The sequence below is a fragment of the Aptenodytes patagonicus genome, chromosome 2, assembly GCF_965638725.1.
Source record: "Aptenodytes patagonicus chromosome 2, bAptPat1.pri.cur, whole genome shotgun sequence".
NCBI lineage: Eukaryota > Metazoa > Chordata > Aves > Sphenisciformes > Spheniscidae > Aptenodytes > Aptenodytes patagonicus.
Window position 1 is genome coordinate 120,439,417 of NC_134950.1, and position 20,497 is coordinate 120,459,913.

Below are 20,497 nucleotides of genomic sequence, written 5' to 3' on the forward strand. Positions count from 1 at the left end.
ACAGATATCGTTCCCTTAGTCTATGGGCCATCCCTCTAAAATGTTTGTTGAGTTCACTTAATCCATGACTTTGGGCTCCATCTGTCATAATAATCTTTCACGGCAGGAAAGATGGAGATGGTATGTGGTGTTGGATTGTTTCATGTTGAAGTCAGTTCTGGTTCCATCATCACTGCACTTTGCTCGGTTTCATCAAAGTTCATTCTTCATTCATCTGGGTGATTCTTACTGTAATACCATTGATATGGCATATAATATTACAGAGCAATTAACATCATACAGTTCAAATCATTGCCTATTCTCACCCAAAATCAAATCCCCTTAAGGTACACATCGGACTTCCCCATCCTTCCACATTACCCACCGAGTCCACCCAGGTCCTTGAGGAAAAGTAATCCCACGGACGGGTTTGCCTTTGCCCGAGGCAGGAATAACCCAGACTGTCTTCCCCAGCATATTTTTTATGTGCACTACAGGGACTTTATCCCCTTCTACAGTACGTAACAGTTCTGACTGGGCAGGGCCAGCTTGATTGGCAGACCCCCTAGTGCTGACTAACCAGGTGGCTTTTGCTAAATGTGTGTCCCAATGTTTGAATGTCCCGCCACCCATTGCTCTCAGTGGAGTCTTTAACAGTCCATTGTATCGTTCAATTTTCCCAGAGGCTGGTGCATGATAGGGGATGTGATACACCCACTCAATGCCGTGCTCTTTGGCTCAGGTGTCTATGAGGTGGTTTTGGAAATGAGTCCCGTTGTCTGACTCAATTCTTTCTGGGGTGCCATGTCACCATAGGACTTGCTTTTCAAGGCCCAGGATAGTGTTCCGGGCGGTGGCATGGGGCACGGGATATGTTTCCAACCATCCGGTGGTTGCCTCCACCATTGTGAGCACATGGTGCTTGCGTTGGGGGGTTTGTGGGAGTGTGACATAATCAATCTGCCAGGCCTCCCCATATTTATATTTCAGCCATCGTCCTCCATACCAGAGGGGCTTTAACCGCTTGGCTTGCTTGATCACAGCGCATGTTTCACATTCATGGACAACCTGTGCAATAGCGTCCATGGTCAAGTCCACCCCTCAATCACGAGCCCGTCTATGTGTTGCACCTCTTCCTTGATGGCCTGAGGTGTCATGGGCCCACCGAGCTATGAATAATTCACCCTTATGTTGCCAGTCCAGATCCACCTGAGCAACTTCAGTCTTAGCAGCCTGGTCCACCTGCTGGTTGTTTTGATGTTCTTCAGTGTCCTGACTCTTGGGTATGTGAGCACCTACGTGTGACGGACTTTTACAACCAGGTTCTCTACCTGGGCAGCAATATCTTGCCACAATGCGGCAGCCCAGATGGGTTTGCCTCTGCGCTGCCAGCTGCTCCGCTTCCATTGTTGTAACCACCCCCACAGGGCATTTGCCACCATCCATGAGTCAGTATAGAGACAGAGCACTGGCCACTTTTCTCGGTCAGCAATGTCTAAAGCCAGCTGGATGGCCTTTACTTCTGCAAATTGGCTCGATTCACCTTCTCCTTTGGCAGTTTCTGTGACTTGTCGCATGGGACTCCATACAGCAGCTTTCCACCTCCGATGCTTTCCCACAAGACGACAGGACCCATCAGTGAACAGGGCATATTGCTTCTCATTTTCTGGTAGTTTATTATACATTGGGGCGTCCTCAACACGTGTCACCTCCTCCTCTGGCAATATTCTGAAATCTTTGCCTTCTGGCCAGTCCATAACCACTTCCAAGATTCCTGGGTGACTGGGGTTTCCTATTTGAGCCCATTTTATGATCAGTGTGACCCACTCACTCCATGTAGCATCAGTTGCATGATGTGTAGAGGAGACCCTCCCTTTGAACATCCAGCCCAGCACCAGCAGTCGGGGTGCCAGGAGGAGCTGTGCTTCAGTACCAATCACTTCCAAAGCAGCTCAAACCCCTCCACGTGCTGCCAATATCTCTTTTTCAGTTGGAGTATAGCAGGCCTCAGATCCTCTGTATCCCCGACTCCAAAACCCTAGGGGTCGACCTAGAGTCTCCCCTGGTGCTTTCTGCCAGAGGCTCCAGGTAGGGCCATTCTCCCCGGCTACGGTGTAGAGCACATTTTTTTACATCTCATCCTGCCCGGACCGGCCCAAGGGCTACTGCATGAACTATCTCCTCTTTAATTTGTTCAAAGGCTTGTCGTTGCTCAGGGCCCCATTTTAAATTGTTCTTCTTCTGGGTCACTTGATAAAGAGGGTTTATGATCAGACTGTAATTTGGAATATGCATTCTCCAAAAACCCACAACGCCTAAGAAAGCTTGTGTTCCCTTTTTGCTAGTTGGTGGAGACGTGGCTGTTATTTTGTTGATCACATCCATTGGGATTTGACGACGTCCATCTTGCCATTTTATTCCTAAAATCTGGATCTCCTGTGCAGGTCCCTTGACTTTACTTTGTTTTATGGCAAAACCGGCCTTCAGCAGGATTTGGACTATTTCCTTCCCTTTCTCAAAAACTTCTCCTGCCATGTTGCCCCACACAAGGATGTCATCAATGTATTGCAGGTGATCTGGAGCTCCACCCTGTTCCAGTGCAGTCTGGATCAGTCCATGGCAAATGGCAGGGCTGTGTTTCCACCCCTGGGGCAGTCGGTTCCAGGTGTACTGGACGCCCCTCCAAGTGAAAGCAAACTGTGGCCTGCACTCTGCCGCCAAAGGGATTGAGAAGAACGCATTAGCAATATCAGTTGTGGCATACCACTTGGCTGCCCTTGACTCCAGTTCGTATTGAAGTTCTAGCATGTCCAGCACAGCAGCACTCAGTGGCGGCGTGACTTCATGCAGGCCACAACAGTCTACTGTTAGTCTCCACTCTCCATTAGACTTTCGCACTGGCTATATGGGACTGTTAAAGGGTGAGCAAGTCTTGCTGATCACTCCTTGGCTCTCCAGTCGATGAATCAGCTTATGGATGGGAATCAGGGAGTCTTGGTGTGGTGGCGATCAGCACCTGTTGTTCTTCGACCTTCAGCAACCCCACAACAGAAGGGTCCTCCGAGAGACCAGGCAAGGTGGACAGCTGTTTAATTTCCTCCATCTCCAAGGCAGCTATACCAAAAGTCCACCTGTACCCTGTTGGGTCCTTGAAATACCCTCTCCTGAGGTAGTCTATGCCAAGGATGCACAGAGCCTCTGGGCCAGTCACAATGGGGTGCTTTTGCCACTCATACCCAGTTAGACTTACTTCGGCTTCCAATACAGTTAGCTGTTGGGATCCCCCTGTCGCTCCAGAAATACAGATGGGTTCTGCCCCCTTATAGCTTGATGGCATTAGGGTACACTGTGCACCGGTGTCTGCTAGAGCCTTATACTCCTGTGGGTCCGATGTGCCAGGCCACCGAATCCACACAGTCCAGTAAACCCGGTTGTCCCTTTCCTCCCCCTGGCTGGAGGCAGGGCCCCTCTAGTTCCGGTCATAGTATTCGTTTCTCATTTCCTGTAAATACGAGTCAGAAGTCCCTTCATTAAGATCAGAAGTAAGATCAGCCCTTCTACTCTGTCTGGGGAACTGCCTGCTGGAAACTGGAGCAGCAATTTTCCTGGAAGAACCCCCTTTTGTGATTGTTTTCCTTTGCAACTCACGTACCCATGCCTCTAGGGCTGAGGTAGGTTTTCCATCCCACTTCCTCATGTCCTCTCCATGGTCACACAGGTAAAACCACAGGGTGCCCCGTGGTGTGTACCCTTTATATCCTCTCTCGTGAGCAAAAGAACGCTGACTCCTAATATCTGAGATATTGGTCTGTACGGGTGGGGAGTAGGATCTATCCTCTTCGAGTTGCTGGACCTCCTGGGACAGTTTCTCCACAGCCGAGACGAGGGAGGAAGAGAGAATTTCTTCGTATTCCTGGAGTTGGCCAGCCAATTCATCCACCGTTTGTCCCTCTCCGTCTTTCCAGGTCATTACGGCCAATGAGTTGGCATACGACAATGGTGCACTCCATACAAACTTCCACCACATGGGTCATGTGCACTTGACTTCATCTGCATCTTTGGATAGTTGTTCATTGTTCAGGTCACCATAAATCACCTCCGGCACAGCTAATTCCCTCAAGTACTGGATACCCCTCTCCATGGTGGTCCACTTGCCTGGGTGACGTTTAACATCTTCCTTGAAGGGATACCTTTCCTTCACGCTTGACAGGAGTCGCCTCCAAAGGCTGAGGACTTGTGTCCCTTTTCCAATTGCTTTGTCAATGCCCCCTTCCCTAGAAGGGGATCCCAGCTGCTTGGCTTCCCTACCCTCTAATTCCAGGCTACTGGCCCCATTATCCCAGCATCGGAGCAGCCAGGTGACAATATGCTCACCTGGATGACGGCTGAAATCTTTTCGTATATCTCGCAGCTCACTCAGGGATAGGGATCAGGTGGTCACTGCCTCGTTTATGAGTTCTTCCTCCCCAGGCAGTGGCCAGCTCTCCTCCACCTGTTCTCATGATAGCCCTACTCTGAGGTAGTCTGCCTTGTACACGTCTTCCTCTGGCTCCCTTTTAGAAGAAGCTTCTTCCTCCCTTACTAAACAAGGCAACTTCTGCTTCCAAGATTTCTTCTTGTATATAGGGGCGACTGATACCAGCACGGGTTCGTTCTTTGGTTCAGCTGCAGGGCCTGTCACCGGGGTTGGAGTGGCCGCAGGGCCTGTCGCCAGGGTTAGAATCATAGAATCATTAAGGTTGGAAAAGACCTCTAAGATCATCAAGTCCAACCGTCAACCCAACACCACCATGCCCACTAAACCATGTCCCTAAGCGCCGCACCTACACATCTTTTAAATACTTCCAGGGATGGTGACTCAACTGCTTCCCTGGGCAGCCTGTTCCAATGTTTAACCACTCTTTCAGTCAAGAAATTTTTCCTCACGTCCAATCTAAACCTCCCCTGGCGCAACTTGAGGCCATTTCCTCCTGTCCTATTGCTAGTTACTTGGAAAAAGAGACTGACACCCACCTCACTACAACCTCCTTTCAGGTAGTTGTAGAGCGGTCTCCCCTGAGCCTCTTCTTCTCCAGGCTAAACAACCCCGGTTCCCTCAGCCGCTCCTCATCAGACTTGTTCTCCAGACCCCTCACCAGCCTCGTTGCCCTTCTCTGGACACTCTCCAGCACCTCGATGTCCTTCTTTTAGTGAGGGGCCCAAAACTGAACACAGTATTTGAGGTGTGGCCTCACCAGTGCCGAGTACAGGGGCACTATCACTTCCCTACCTCTGCTGGCCACACTATTTCTGATACAGGCCAGGATGCTGTTGGCCTTCTTGGCTGCCTGGGCACACTGCCGGCTCATGTTCAGCCGGCTGTAAACCAGCACCCCCAGGTCCTTTTCCGACAGGCAGCTTTCCAGCCACTCTTCCCCAAGCCTGTAGCGCTGCATGGGGTTGTTGTGGCCGAAGTGCAGGACCCAGCACTTGGCCTTGTTGAACCTCATACAGTTGGCCTCGGCCCATCGATCCAGCCTGTCCAGGTCCCTCTGCAGAGCTTTCCTACCCTCAAGCAGATCAACACTCCCGCCCAACTTGGTGTCGTCTGCAAACTTACTGAGGGTGCACTCGATCCCCTCATCCGGATCATTGATAAAGATATTGAACAAGACCGGCCCCAAAACTGAGCCCTGGGGAACACCGCTCGTGACCGGCCGCCAACTGGATTTAACTCCATTCACCACAACTCTCTGGGCCCGGCCATCCAGCCAGTTTTTCACCCAGCGCAGAGTACACCTGTCTAAGCCGTGAGCCACCAGCTTCTCTAGAGAATGCTGTGGGAGACAGTGTCAAAGGCCTTACTGAAGTCCAGGTAGACCACATCCACAGCCTTTCCCTCATCCACTAGGCGGGTCACCTGATCATAGAAGGAGATCAGGTTGGTCAAGCAGGACCTGCCTCTCATGAACCTGTGCTGGCTAGGCCTGATCCCCTGGTTGTCCCGCACATGCCTTGTGAGCGCCCTCAGGATGAACTGCTCCATAATCTTCCCCGACACTGAGGTCAGGCTGACAGGCCTGTAGTTCCCCGGATTCTCCTTCCGGCCCTTCTTGTAGATGGGCGTCACATTGGCAAGCCTCCAGTCATCCGGGACCTCCCCCATTAACCAGGACTGCGGATAAATGATGGAGAGTGGCTTGGCGAGCACCTCCGCCAGCTCCCTCAGAACTCCTGGATGGATCCAATCCAGCCCCATAAACTGATGAGCATCCAGGCGGCGTGGCAGGTCATTAACTGCTTCCTCTCGGATTATGGGGGGGTTCATCCTGCTCGCCATCCCTGTCTTCCAGCTCAGGGGGCCGAGTACCCTGAGGATAACTGGTCTGCCTGTTAAAGACTGAGGCAAAGAAGGCATTGAGTACCTCAGCCTTTTCCTCATCCTCGGTGACAATGTTCCCCCCCGCATCCAATAAAGGATGGAGATTCTCCTTGGCTCTCTTCTTGTCATTAATATATTTGTAAAAACATTTTTTGTTGTCTCTAATGACAGCGGCCAGATTGCATTCTAGCTGGGCTTTTGCCTTTCTCATTTCCTCTCTGCATGACCTAACAAGATCCCTGTACTCTTCTTGAGTTGCCTGCCCCTTCTTCCACAAGTGGTAAACTCTCCTTTTTTTCCTGAGTCCCAGCAAGAGCTCCCCGTTCAGCCAGGCCGGTCGTCTTCCCCACCCATTCTTCTTACGGCACATGGGGACAGCCTGCTCCTGCGCCTTTAAGACTTCCTTCTTGAAGAACATCCAGCCTTCCTGGACCCCTTTGCCCTTTAGGACTGTCTCCCAAGGGACTCTCTCAACCAGCGTCCTGAACAGGCCAAAGTCTGCCCTCCGGAAGTCCATGGTTGTGGTTTTGCTGGCCCCGCTCCTTACTTCACCAAGAATCGAGAATTCTATCATTTCATGGTCGCTAAGCCCAAGACGGCCTCCGACCACCACATCTCCCACCAGTCCTTCTCTGTTTGTAAACAGCAGGTCGAGCAAGGCACCTCCCCTGGTAGGCTCACTTACCAGCTGTGTCAGGAAGTTGTCTTCCACACACTCCAGGAACCTCCTAGACTGCTTCCTCTCTGCCATGTTGTATTTCCAGCAGACGTCTGGGAAGTTGAAGTCCCCCACGAGAACAAGGGCCAGCGATTGTGAGACTTCTGCCAGCCGCTTGTAGAATGCTTCATCTGCCTCTTCCTCCTGGTTGGGTGGTCTATAACAGACTCCCAGCAGGATATCTGCCTTGTTGGCCTTCCCCCTCATCCTTACCGATAAACACTCGACTGTATCATCATCACAATCTTTGAGCTCTAGACAATCGAAACACTCCCTAACATACAGAGCCACCCCACCGCCTCTCCTTCCTTGCCTGTCCCTTCTGAAGAGTTTATAGCCATCCACTGCAGCACTCCAATTGTGAGAGTCACCCCACCATGTCTGTGTGATGGTGACTAAGTCATATCTATCCCACTGCACAATGGCTTCCAGCTCCTCCTGTTTGCCGCCCATGCATGGGTTGGAGTGGCCGCAGGGCCTGTCGTTTTATCGTCAGATCCAGAGACCTTCTCTTCCCCTTGAGGGTACTGAATAGTGTTGAACAGGGCTTGGTAGGCATGGGCCAGGCCCCAGCACCTTGCAGTGATCTGTGTCTCTCTGGAGTTGCCAGGGTGACAGCATACTTTTTCCAAATACTTTACCAGTTTTTCAGGATTCTGCACTTGTTCAGGGGTGAAGTTCCAAAACACTGGGGATGCCCACTGTCCTAGGTACTTGCCCATGCTATCCCCCACACCCTGCCACTGGTAACTATCCAGCCTCGGGGCAGATCTCTGGGTGGTATTCTTAAATTGCTTATTAACCTTAGACAAAATCGAAACAATATTCCCAAGAAATCCCAATAGAAGTATCTTAACTACCAAAGGATGTTCAAGGTACTGAAAAGTTACTGTAATGAAGGAGGAAACATCATTGAAGAAGGTAGTGAAGCTGCCATTCTGTGTTTCCTCCATAAAAAACCTCTCAGAGGAAGAAGTATAAGTGCTAACTGGCTCCACGAAGTGGTACCCGAAGTACAGTAATGGCTTCAGTACAAAGCTCAAATACCAGATTAAGTTCAAGGGCAGTGTTTTAACAACAAATGTCCCAGGCAAAATGTCACTAATTGCTGCAGAGCACAGCAAACTGCAAAAACCAACACTAATCTTTAACATGTACAGCAAAAAAAAAGAGCATGATGCAGATCAGATCAACTAATATCGAGAACAGATGAATCAATATTGTGACCCACAACAGTTAACAGATATAAATTCCTTAATGCGCTCTGGTTAATCTGTTGTTAACTCAAACCCTTCGAGCCCCATGCTGGGTGCCAAAAAGGACTGTCATGGTTTAACCTCAGCCAGCAACTGAGCACCACACAGCCACTCACTCACTCCCCTCCCTGCCCCCAGTGGGATGGGGGAGAGAATTGGAAGAGTAAAAGTGACAAAACTCATGGGTTGAGATAAGAACAGTTTAATAATTGAAATAATAATAATAATAATAATAATAATAATAATAATAGAATATACAAAGCAAGTGATGCACAATGCAGTTGCTCACCACCCGCTGACAGATGCTCAGCCAGTCCCCGAGCAGTGGCCCCCCCAGCCAGCTTTCCCCCAGTTTGTGTACCGAGTATGATGTCACATGGTATGGAATGTCCCTTTGGCCAGTTGGGGTCAGCTGTCCTGGCTGTGCCCCCTCCCAGCTTCTTGTGCACCTCCAGCCTTCTCAGTCGGTAGAGCATGGGAAGCTGAAAAGTCCTTCACTAGTGTAAGCACTACCTAGCAACAACTAAAAACATCAGTGTGTTATCAACATTGTTCTCATACTAAATCCAAAACACAGCACTATACCAGCTACCAAGAAGAAAATTAACTCTATCCCAGCCGAAACCAGGACAAACTTAATTATTCTATAGTTGCAGATAATTCCTCAAAAGTTACATCATCTAGAATACGCTTCCCACTTACATGAATATATATATTTAAATATATATTTGCAGACTGCTACTAGTTTACATGCGTACCATCACTTTGCCAGTACAAAAGCTGTTATTATCCATTTTTTCTTTACACCGTAGATTCCCAGATGTACAGTAACATGGACATATGCTCACTATATGAAGGTGACACAGCATTTAAGTTAGTAAGGTATGAGCAAGTTACTATTTAATACAAACAGCTACAATGAGTGCTCAGTACTTGAGTATTTCCAACTACTCACCAACTCCTGCATTAAAAAGCCAAATCACTACAAATCATAGCACAGACTTTTGGGAATAGTATTTTTCTACTGAGGCCAAGCTGAAAATCTAAACCTACAACCAAACTGGCAACTCTTATGGGAAAAGGGCTTATAATATCTGTATGTTTATGTGAGATATCTTTAGACTTTTAAGTTAAAGTTGGAAGGACAAACTATTTTGAATATATGGCAGCACATATGATCAATATGGTTGCATTTAGGAATCCCAGTTAAAACTGAAAAAAAAAAAAGCAGCTTTTACTACTTAGTATGAGAAGTGTGCGACTTTCCCAGACACACAAGGTACGATGCCTGCTACACAAGTCACAGATGAGGCCACAAGCAGATTTGAAGCTGTTTTCCCTCAAACACTAAGTTTTATGTGTTCTTGTATACATTAGCCATAGTTATCATATCATGAAGTATTATTCTTATGGAGTAAGAGTATTTAGAAAAGTGGAAGCATCTTTAAAGTACTCTTTTACTCTGAAAAAAGTATATTAGCCTCTAGAGTCGTATTGCATTTGCATCTCAGAAGAAGAGAGGAACTTCTTTAAAGGCTCTTCAATACTAGTTTTCCCCCAAATGAAGAACAGGCATGGCATAACTGGGGTAGTCATCTTCTAGATGAACATTTATAACGTGATTTTGAATGTGTGCAAGTGGAGAGAAAAGAGAGATGATGCAAACAGGATAATATTTTTATTCTTTGAACATTTCCTGGTAATCTAAAACTTCCATTAATGAAATAAATACCCTGAGTACATTTATGTATCACCTTTCTGAAGTAAACAGTGCCATCTTTTTTTTTTTCCTTTATTTTTATCACACAACTTCTAGTTTTCTGTTTCTATTTATAAAAATAAACACCAAAAAGAGTCAAGGAAGCGTTCAATCGCTGTAAAAAATATTCTAATAATCTTGCCAAATACAATTTATTTTTCTTCAGTTACAGATAGTGCTGACAATGACATGCCCTCAAAACACCTGTATACAACAATACAAAATAACAATTAAGAATACCGTGGATATAGAATGAATATTTCTTCTTTCTTCGCTTTTGCATTTGGTAGCAAGTTTGACTGAGCTAGTGACAGGGTATCTCGAACTCTAGAAAAGTGTGTTTTTAACTGTATAAAAACACAAAATACAACAGACAGATCTGTGCACAAGGAAAAAGGATAGGTGAGATTGAACATATGTAATAAATGTTACTTTACTCTAAAACCAGCTCTAAATTTCCTGTAAACATAAGAGATACAGAAAATCTCTACATTCTTAAAGGAATTGTGAGAACAAACAGAACAAAACCCATGAGAGAAAACTGTAATTGCTTATATACTTGAATCTTGAGCCATTTCTTATATTCCTTAACTGACCTCTCTTGGTGGTATCTTCACTGCACTTTGGAAAGACTGGTTATAATGAGCTAAAAAGGGAGTATTTCCTTAAAAAATGACCTGATACTTGCTTACACTAAATTTCATCAGTAACTACCACTTATTTTTTTTAATCTCTTTATTGTATAATAAAGTATCCATTGTGCAAATCTGTCAAATCCAGAAAGAATAATCTCCCCATTTTGCTTCCCCTTCCATATTATTAAACATACTAATGGCCACTAGTCCTAGAATATAACTTCTTGGTACACCCAGGTAGCTTGCCACCATTAAAAGCACCACATATTATTCTCTTCTGGTCTAACAGTTAGTGATAAAGCTCTCCTGTTTTCACCAGAGTTACTGAGTTGAAGAAATCTTTTCTGATGGAGTTGCGCATTTGTGGTTTTGTACCCAGCCTGGCAAAGAACTGTAATATGCTCAAAAAAGTTCATTTTTCTCTACAGGAATATTCATCCTGGTTTATAACGCTTATCAAAAACATTTAGAAATTCACTTCAACTAGTATTTCAAGATCAAAGTAAGGTTACACTACTAATTTTGTTGATAGTCCTTAGGTTTTTTTAATGATGCAATTTCAGTTGTCATTCAGTCCTCTATTGAAGAGGACTATTTTCTTTACAGATGAAACAGTTTTGTTAACAGCTCGGCCATTATGGCTCAGTTCCACAGAGATATTTATGTATCTAATTTCCACTGAAATCAGAGTAGATAAGGACTTTCAACCTGTCAACTTTTCAAATCAAAAGTTATTAAAAACCAGACTCTCAAAAATAGCCTTGCTTAGTAGTGTGCTAAAGCAAGTAATTATGGGTAAATGTAGATTTGGGAACGAGGGAAGATGAAGTCTGAGAGACCCCAAAGAACATCAGCAAAAAGAGAAGACAGATATATACTGAAAACAAGGCTGAATTCTTTATCAAGTCAGGAATAAAACCCAACATTGCGTCACTGTCACCAAAGGAGACAGTAGTTTAGAATTAAATCCATACATTTCCCTTCTCCTATGGTTGACAGAGCAAATGTCCTGGTTAAACTGCAAATATTGCCGTATGTAAAAAGCATCAAGTCTTCTAGGTTTTCACTGGCAAGAACAGTATTTATTTAGTATTATTTATGCAGTAATAGGCATCGTAAGAACAAGATGTTTTAAAGGAAAATACTGACAAAATAAAATTAAAGTTTTATTCAGTTCCCCTGATGTATAGATTTTTGTTACCCACACAAAACCCACCGGCTTGCTGCACATCTCTCCTCCTCAGTGGAGACGCCTAATTGTTGCCTGTGCAATTTCCCCTTCACCATGCTACTGAAATTGCCTTTTGCTATAGCGGCAGGAAAGCCAGATCAGCTTTGCTACCCCGAGCACACTAAAGTAATGAATGGCACCCTAAAAATCTCTATATTTAAATACAGCAGAATAATGGAGGAGAAAGAAGAAAAGGGAAAACAATCTTCCTTTACTACAAATTTCAGATTATATCACGTTACACTATAGAGTGCCCTCGAACAGTCAGAGAATTGCTGCTAGCTGGCGCTTCCTCCAGAAATGTACAATTAACACATTAGACAGGCAGAATAATTTAACACCATGCAAGTAGCAAAATGTAACTGTATCTAGGCAACAAAAGGAGTGTTAGGAGAATGGGTAGGCATTGCCAATAAAACTGAAGTGATATCAAAGACACAACAGCTGATGGCACAGGGCTGGTGTTAAATTAGAACCCATGGTAAAGCTTTCTGTATAATCCATAAAATAGCGTAGAGCAGGAGGTGCTTGGAGGTTGCCTTGCCTGCTGTCTCAAGCACACCAGCTCATTCCCAGTTGATGAAATAGCTCACATTCCCCTTTCCTGTGTGTTTCAGAAGGGCAGTCACCTACTGCCAACAACATATTTGGAAATCACCAATCAAGCCTTTTCACAAGTATGGCGTAATTACTGCAAGCAGCCAAGGTATTAAGGCCTACCAGGTTAGCCTGACCTGACCATCCTTTAATGCAAGACTCAACCTCGTCTCCTACAAAGTCACCAAAGAGACAGTAATCCTCTGAACTAGCCCCACATATTAAGCATACTTTCACACAGTGCTGTCTTACCAGCACTGTTATTTAAGGTGCTGTGACACAGATTTATTTAAACATTTAATTCATTGTAAATTCTGATACAAATCAAAGAGGCACAGAACAAACTCAAAGTTGCATAAACTTTTCTGTACCTTGTCAACATTTCAGACTGACATGAGTGTGATAGCTCCTACTTTAACTTGTTAAAAATTATGAAGGGGAAATCCAATGGTTTGAAGAATTAGTGATCGACCTAATTACTTGCAGGCCTAAAATTCAGTTAAAAGATAGCATTTTATCAATACTCGCTACCATGTAACTGATGTTTGGTAGCCTGCATGACAGAAAACATTAGGTTCAATCTAATACCTAACCAAAAGAAACAGGCATTACACTATTATTTGCAAAAAAGGTTTGCAAGTTCTGCTTCCCCCATGTTACTCTGAGATGGGAGCTACATGGAAGACTAACCCTCCATTCAGGTTACGATCCACCTAGTTCACACTTTGTCTTTTAAAGCATCTTGTTCCAACCACCACCAGAGATGGCAAAACAAACCTGAACCACATGGAAAAATAAACTACCCCTTACCTAATCTTTCATGCCTAGAGACTGGTTCAGCTCAGGGGGAAAAAAAAATAAATCCAACAACTACTGTTTAAACGCTAAGAAATTTGGAAAAAGCTGTTAATTGTACCACTGTATATTCTGTAAACATGCATAAAGAGGCATCTGAAGAAACAGGTTTGACAAAGTTTTATCCTCATCATCTGTTAGTCATATACTGATTGGTAAATCTTTTCTTCAGTTTGTTTTCTTTCAAAAAAAAAATTCTAATGACCGAATATTTTCTTCTTCAGATATTTATTCATTATTCCTCTTTTAAGATTATGCACTTCCAAATAAAAACAGTACATGATGAAGCATTTAGACATTATTGCTAAAAAACAAAATAAAGCATTCAATTAACAGTCAAATCTACGAATCACTTTAAAGTGGAACATGGGGAAACACGTATCATCTACTTTACAGGCTTGGAGATGAACAGACCTGTGGCAGAAAATTAAAATCAAATGGATGAAGCAGTTGTTGACTGTAGCCCATCACAAGGGTACATTATGCATCGTACAGTTTCTGTGCTTTCTTTTTCTTGAGCAGGTAAACAACAAATCCTTCCTTAAGCATCAAGCAGAGACTCAAATGCAATTTGCAAAAGCCTAAGTTCAAAAAACCTGAGAAAGGTACCTTCCTTTGACCACCTAAGTAACTTTGAGATTCTAAGCAGAAACACTGGAACAGATTCTAAGGCAGCTTCCATCACAACATTCACAGAGACTGTGTGCTCAAATTACAATTTGTTTCATCACAAAAATAATCCATTTGGTTTCATGCAGTCTTGTAGAATCGTGCTAACACCCATTCTCAGACATTCAGAGCATGATATGTTTCTGAAAAATCAGGCCAAGGGAAAAGTTGGTGTCCGTCTGTTTTAATGCAGCAATATTTGGTTAGGGATAGCCATTCAGTCTCAGCGATCCAAATTTAATCCACGTCACAGATTCATCAGAGCCCTTAGTAGTACACCTTTCAAAACTCCTCCTCTGAATCATCACTTCTGCATATAGTTTTTACTGCCATACATACAGCTAAGTTTTACTCCCAGTCTTCAATATTAGCATATAAACTAACACGCTGATGGCATGACAATGGAGACCTGAAATCCTCCCAGAGTGTGCACATGGAGATTCTTCTGCAGGTCCATTTCCCCAGGAGTTTGCACCATTCTAATTTGGAGTGACACAGTCCTCCCTCCAGCCACACAATCCCACATCCAGAAAGGCAATTATTTTTCTTACTGCATTTAGCTAAAACTGTAAGTGAAATTACAGCTTAAGTCCTGACTGCATGGTTGAAGCAGAATCCCTTCTTCTAAGCACCTGTGAAACAAAAATTTTGAGTACAAATATTTCCCCCCCCAACATAACTGCTCTTCAAAAATATATTTGAGACTTAAAAGGTATAGTTCATTACAGAAATTACTCTATAGCTTCTACAAAGCCGTTTCAAAGTAGTGCTTGATCTTCATCTAAACACTATGTCAGAACTGATGTTTTTCCTAGTACTGAGAGTGTGAAATCTTTATTACGATGAGCAAACCTTCTCTGCAAGGCAATCTCCCTAGAGTATGAACCAGAAAAAAAGATAACACAAAAATCTGTGTTGCAGCTGCACACGCCATATACGTAGTGTATAATTAATAAAAACTTTCAGTTATAAGAAACAAAGTTAGGTACCTCTTCATGATTATAAGCAGCAATTATAACTGACATCACAGGAAATAGCATCACAGTAGCATTTCCAAAACATCTTTTTCAAACTGTTCCAAGAAAGGTAAGAGGTTGAGATTTAGAGGAAAAACTAGACACTCACTTAATTGTTAGTATTTGCCAAAATTTATGGTTCTTGAATTTCTGCTGAAATAAAATAACCTTGATACTTTAGCTTAAGTAGTATATTATAGACCATTTTCAGAACTACAAGCACACTCAGACATTTTGCCCCTTAATATTCAAATAACTACTATATAACATCAAGTCACAATATGGAAATGCCTTTCCTCTGTGAAGCTCTGACCTCAGTTTCAACCTCTGAAGACAGACAAACTTGATGTACTGGTAGTGTTTCACACTTATGCAGATTTGATGATGTCTTGTCTCTTTATTGATTTAAATTTATAGAACATACTGGTTAACCAGTTGAACAGCAATCAAATCCAATGAAAACAGAGTTTACTATTTCCTTCCACCTGAAGGAGAACACAGGAAAACACTGGGATAGAAAAAGAGAGTATACCACGAAGTATGGCCAATATTTTAAGGGTAGCAGCTTGATACCAAATTTTAAGTACTTTCTTGTGGGCTACACAGCAGCAGCTTGTGGTTCCGAGTAGTCATAAATGCGCAAGCCCAGAAAAGGGCACATTTCCAGTTCCAGTCCTCCCCTAGCACGAGTGCAGTGGTTCCTCCAAGGCAAAGATAACAACCCAGAGGGAATCACTCATGAGACTGGCTGTAGTTGATTGTATCAGCTGCAGTGCCCTTGTATTTTAAACAATGCAACTATTGTTGCATTTCCATTACCTCTCTGTACCCAACAGAAATTATTTTAGTCCATTTAAGTGCTTAAATTCATACTGTAGTTTTGCTTGGTTTTTTGGGGGGGCGGGGGAGGGGGGTGGGGATGGGACAGGGGACCTGGTGGGGATAGGAGGGAGGTCACTGGAGTCAGCAAAAGTTAGGCATCTTACAGATTCTGTGCTTTCTTTTTCTTGACCAGGTAGATAACAAATCCTTTCTTAGGCGTCAGACACTCAAATGCAATTTGCAAAAGCCTAAGTTCAAAACACCTCAGAAAGGTACTTCCCTTTGACCATTCAAGTAACTCTGAGACTCTACACAGACATACTGAAATAGAATCTAAGGCAGCTTCCACCACAACATCATTCACAGAGACTGTACTCAAATTAAAATTAATCTCATGACAAAAATAATCCATTTGGTTTCACGCAATCTTGTAGAATTACACTATATACACAAATTTTCAGACATTCATAGCACAGTATATTTTTTGAAAAATTAGTCTGAGAGAAAAGTTTGATCTTCACAAACTACTAGTAAAAAAAAAATCTTCAATCTCAAGAACAACTAGTTTAAACTTTGACAGAGACATAAAAGCAATTTCTTGATCCTGAAAAATAAACATGGAATTGGCAGAGGAGATACCAGTATGCTGTGAATTTTAAGTCCATCATTATACTCTTTTAATGCCATATGTATACCTTTTTCTGTTGTAACAATGGATAAAGACTTCCTACATTTTTAAGAACGTAAATCTGACTTTCACTATTTAGAAATTACTCTATGTTTACAATCTTCCTTCTCAGAAGCTTTACAAACAATTAGAATATCCCACCCTGTGTTAAAAGTTCAAGTGGGAAAGCTGTTTTGTAAAAGCTCAGACAGACAGCTGGACTCCAACCCTATCACATTCAAATCAAGTAATCCAAAATACATAGCTCAAGTATGATCAGAAATTGTAACAGTTTTTGCACTGTGCTAACATAAAGAGAAAAAAAAATTAAGAAATCTATGGAGTATATGGATCACCTTCCTAAAAAGGTTATTAGAAAGAATGCAAGTGAATGTTGTGACTATTGTCTAAACTAGCTCGAGGCTACTGTCTGAACTGTGAGGGAGAACTCTTTGGTTTCACAATTTCATCTGGTTTTGTCCTACTTAGCATACCCCATTTTATGTGTATTTCTGATTCAGTAGAAACACTACCAGAACTATTACACAAGTTGATAACAATTTATATGAAATTAGTGCAGTTATTCTGATTTCTAATTGACAAAACAGCTGAAGTACTGTTAACATGTAGCCTTCTGCTGGCATTCAGATCGATATTGTCACAGTGCCAAGATTAGTACTACTTTTCTACACTAACCTAAAAATAGTTGCCATGCTTCAGTGAAAATCTGATTTTTATTTTAAACTTTCCACATCTGCTAGCCCCATGTTATCCCTAATTTTAACCAAGATGAGTAAATATTCCAGTCTATTGTCAAAATCAGAAATCAGTAAGCTAATGGTCCTTCTGATTTGTAGGAACACTGATATTCCCTGTACTAAAAGGTCTGGTGTTAGTTGGTCAAAATTAATTCTTTCCTCACCTTTCTTGAATTTTAAACCATGCAGCTATGAAGAATTAAGAGGGAAAGAACAACCTAAACAGGACTAATCCTGTAACAGAGAGCAATTCAAGTATACACATTCATTGAATAAAATATCTGAAAAATATGGAAAGAAAAAAAAATGACGCATTTCGTCCTTTTCTTACCAGCTGTCAAGTGCAACTAAGAGACTGCCCGATATAAGAATTTGCACAGCAGTAAAGTTTATCCAGTATAATTTCTGAGATTTTACCCGTGCAGTTACAGCAACAATTCAGTGCTTCTTTGCGGATTCTACATCTGCTGAGTTTAGACTGCTAAAGGTATCTAATCAGGAATGTCAAAATGGACCATGAAGGAAAACTCCATACCTGAAGTTTGGTAAATGGAAAATATTTACTTATATTGTGAAACAGTTTATAAAATATTTTGTTCGTTATTTTTCAGTCTGTAATTTTTCCTACGTTTAGAACATGAGATAAATCCATTTTATTCAGTTGATGTTTAAGATACAGTAAGATGTGTGATGGAATACTAATGTGAAGTAGGACATGTTATTAAGTCGCATCACAATCACTTCACCAATACTACACCATCCACAGCCTCACTCACTGATGTTTACTCCTCCCTGTAGCAACAGATGTATCCTAAACCCTTTGCAAACCAAATCCAACATGATTCTATACAGAAGAGTACTGCAATCCCACACAGTCTATCCATATTTTTATGCCACCTCACATTTTAGTTTTCAAGGTTGTTTTGCTTGAGTTCAAAACATACAGGCTAGAATTGGGAAGGAACAGAAGGCAAAGTGCAGGAGAAGAAAGAGGAGAAGCACGAACAAGCCTTCATGCGAAGGAAGAAGAGAAAGAAAAGTTACAACACCACAGGGATATGCTCCTTCCTTTTGTAAGGCTGAGCACTCCCTCTCCCTCCCCAGAACTTGCTACAGGACACCTACTATCATTATACACACATAAATATACACAGAAAGTGATTTTCTGCCTTAAAACTGTGCATTTCCCCACGTGTGAAAGGCTAGCAACTGTACCTTCTTCCTGTATAAAACTATCACTGCGAAGCAGTAAGGCATCAGACACTTAAGTTGTAATTGAAAACAGGGATCATACCAACATCCTTTCCAAACATGCTGTGCCTGTCCCTACTCACTCCCCCTTACACGCCTTGTCATCTTCCTTTCACAAACGTAATGATGCAGCTCTCCGCTGCCACTTGCTGTGTACACGTACTGTATCGCATCCCCACATACTCTCCCCACAGAGCAAATCTCAACCACTCTTCCTCCTTTGCTGCACCCTCCACACACATACGCTCCATGACACACCACCTCTACATACGGATGCAACAAACCTCATGCCCACGTACCACAAGTCTATTACATTTATAATGCATCTGTGCATACACATAAACCACCACAGCTATGCATACTTACACATATAAGCAACTGCCACTCTATACACAGAAAATACCATACCCTGTATCTGCTACATACATATAAAAGTACAGATAATCCTTGCCACACCCATAGCATACATGCCTATAAAAATATCCACATATTATGCCACACCCAATGTTCACTATTTATACACACACACAGACACAAGCCCATACCAGACAGCAGTATACAGACACAACTACATACATACAATGCCATGTCATGTCCCTGCATGTCATGTCACATCTCTGCTACAACACAAATACATGCATATCCGAAGCCCAAATCATAGCAAACACACACACATAATGACACAGAGGTGTAATATTACCCTCATGTCCTACCGTACATCTGCTATACACACACATCCCAGGCCACACCCTGGCTTATTGCACACGCATAAGCATATAGCACAGTGCCCCACCCCAGCACCCCATGCATCCACGCTGTAACACCCCATGTCTGCTCTGCGCACTGACACACACGTTAGCTTCACCCCTACTTTATACAGGGGGACGACACACCTCCATCACGCCCCAGCTGCTTTACGCACCTGTATACACACATTATCTCTCCTGTGTTATACAGGGGGACAACACACCCCTGCCGCACCTGACCCACTCTCCACACAGGCAGACTCCAACCATGGCTGCTCCGGCGTTATACAGGGAGGCAAGACACCCATCACACCTCACCCACTGACACGCAGGCATACCCTCTCCCCGCCTGTGCTATAGCGAGGGACTACGCAGCCCCACCGCGCCCCACCTGCTCTGGACAGACAGACAGACCCTCTCTTCCCCACCGTTACAGCGGGGGACGGCACAGCCCGCCACAGCCCCCCGCAGACACATCCCCGCTCCCCGCGCCGCGCAGGGCCGCACGCCGAGCACCACATCCGCACCGCCACGGTGCACACACGCCCGTACCCTGCATACCCCCGCCCGCCAAGCGCAGACGTTACGCCTGCCCCGGCCGCCACCCTCCCCTCAGGGTGAGGAGCCCGCCCGCCGCCCGGCCCCACGGCCGCTCCACACGGCCCGGCCAGCGCCAGCGCCCGCTCCCCGCGGCGGCGGCGGCGCCGCCCGCCCCGCCACCTGCCCGTCCCGCCTCGCCGCCGCTCCCCGCCCTGGGCCCCAAGCGGCCGGGCCAGCCCCCTAACGCCCGGCGGCGGGGGGCGCCGGGGCGGGCCGGGCCGGGCCGCAGGCTCACCATGGCAGAGGCGCCGCGGCGAGGCCGGTTGTCCTGGCGACGAGGAGCCCCAAGGAGGGCGCCAGGTGCAACGCCTGCGCGCGCGCCGCCGCCGCCGCCGCTGCCAGAGCTGGGGCGGGGCGGGGCCGCCGCCGGCCCACGTGACCGGCACCGCCCCTGCGCGGTGGGGCCGGGCCGCCCCGCCCCGCCCCCTCGGCTGCCACCGCCTCCCTCCCGCCTCAGGTGGCGCCGTGAGAGGGGGCGGTGGCATGGCGGCCCGGGTGGGGGCGTAGGTTGCTCTCCAGGGACTGCTGGCGACGGGAAGGGGAGCCGGCCTCGGGCAGGACGGCTTGGCGGTGCTCC

At 44.8% G+C, this 20,497-nt stretch overlaps 1 protein-coding gene across 1 annotated transcript in view; it reads right to left on the bottom strand.

The window, feature by feature from the left end:
- Window positions 1-20,250, bottom strand: part of FBXL2 (F-box and leucine rich repeat protein 2) — a 68,723-nt gene extending 48,473 nt beyond the window's left edge. Inside the window, exon 1 of the mRNA XM_076330974.1 lies at window positions 20,156-20,250. Coding sequence (XP_076187089.1) covers window positions 20,156-20,158 — 3 coding nt within the window. The 5' untranslated portion in view covers window positions 20,159-20,250. The remainder of the gene's footprint in view (window positions 1-20,155) is intronic.
- Window positions 20,251-20,497: the final 247 nt, after the last annotated feature.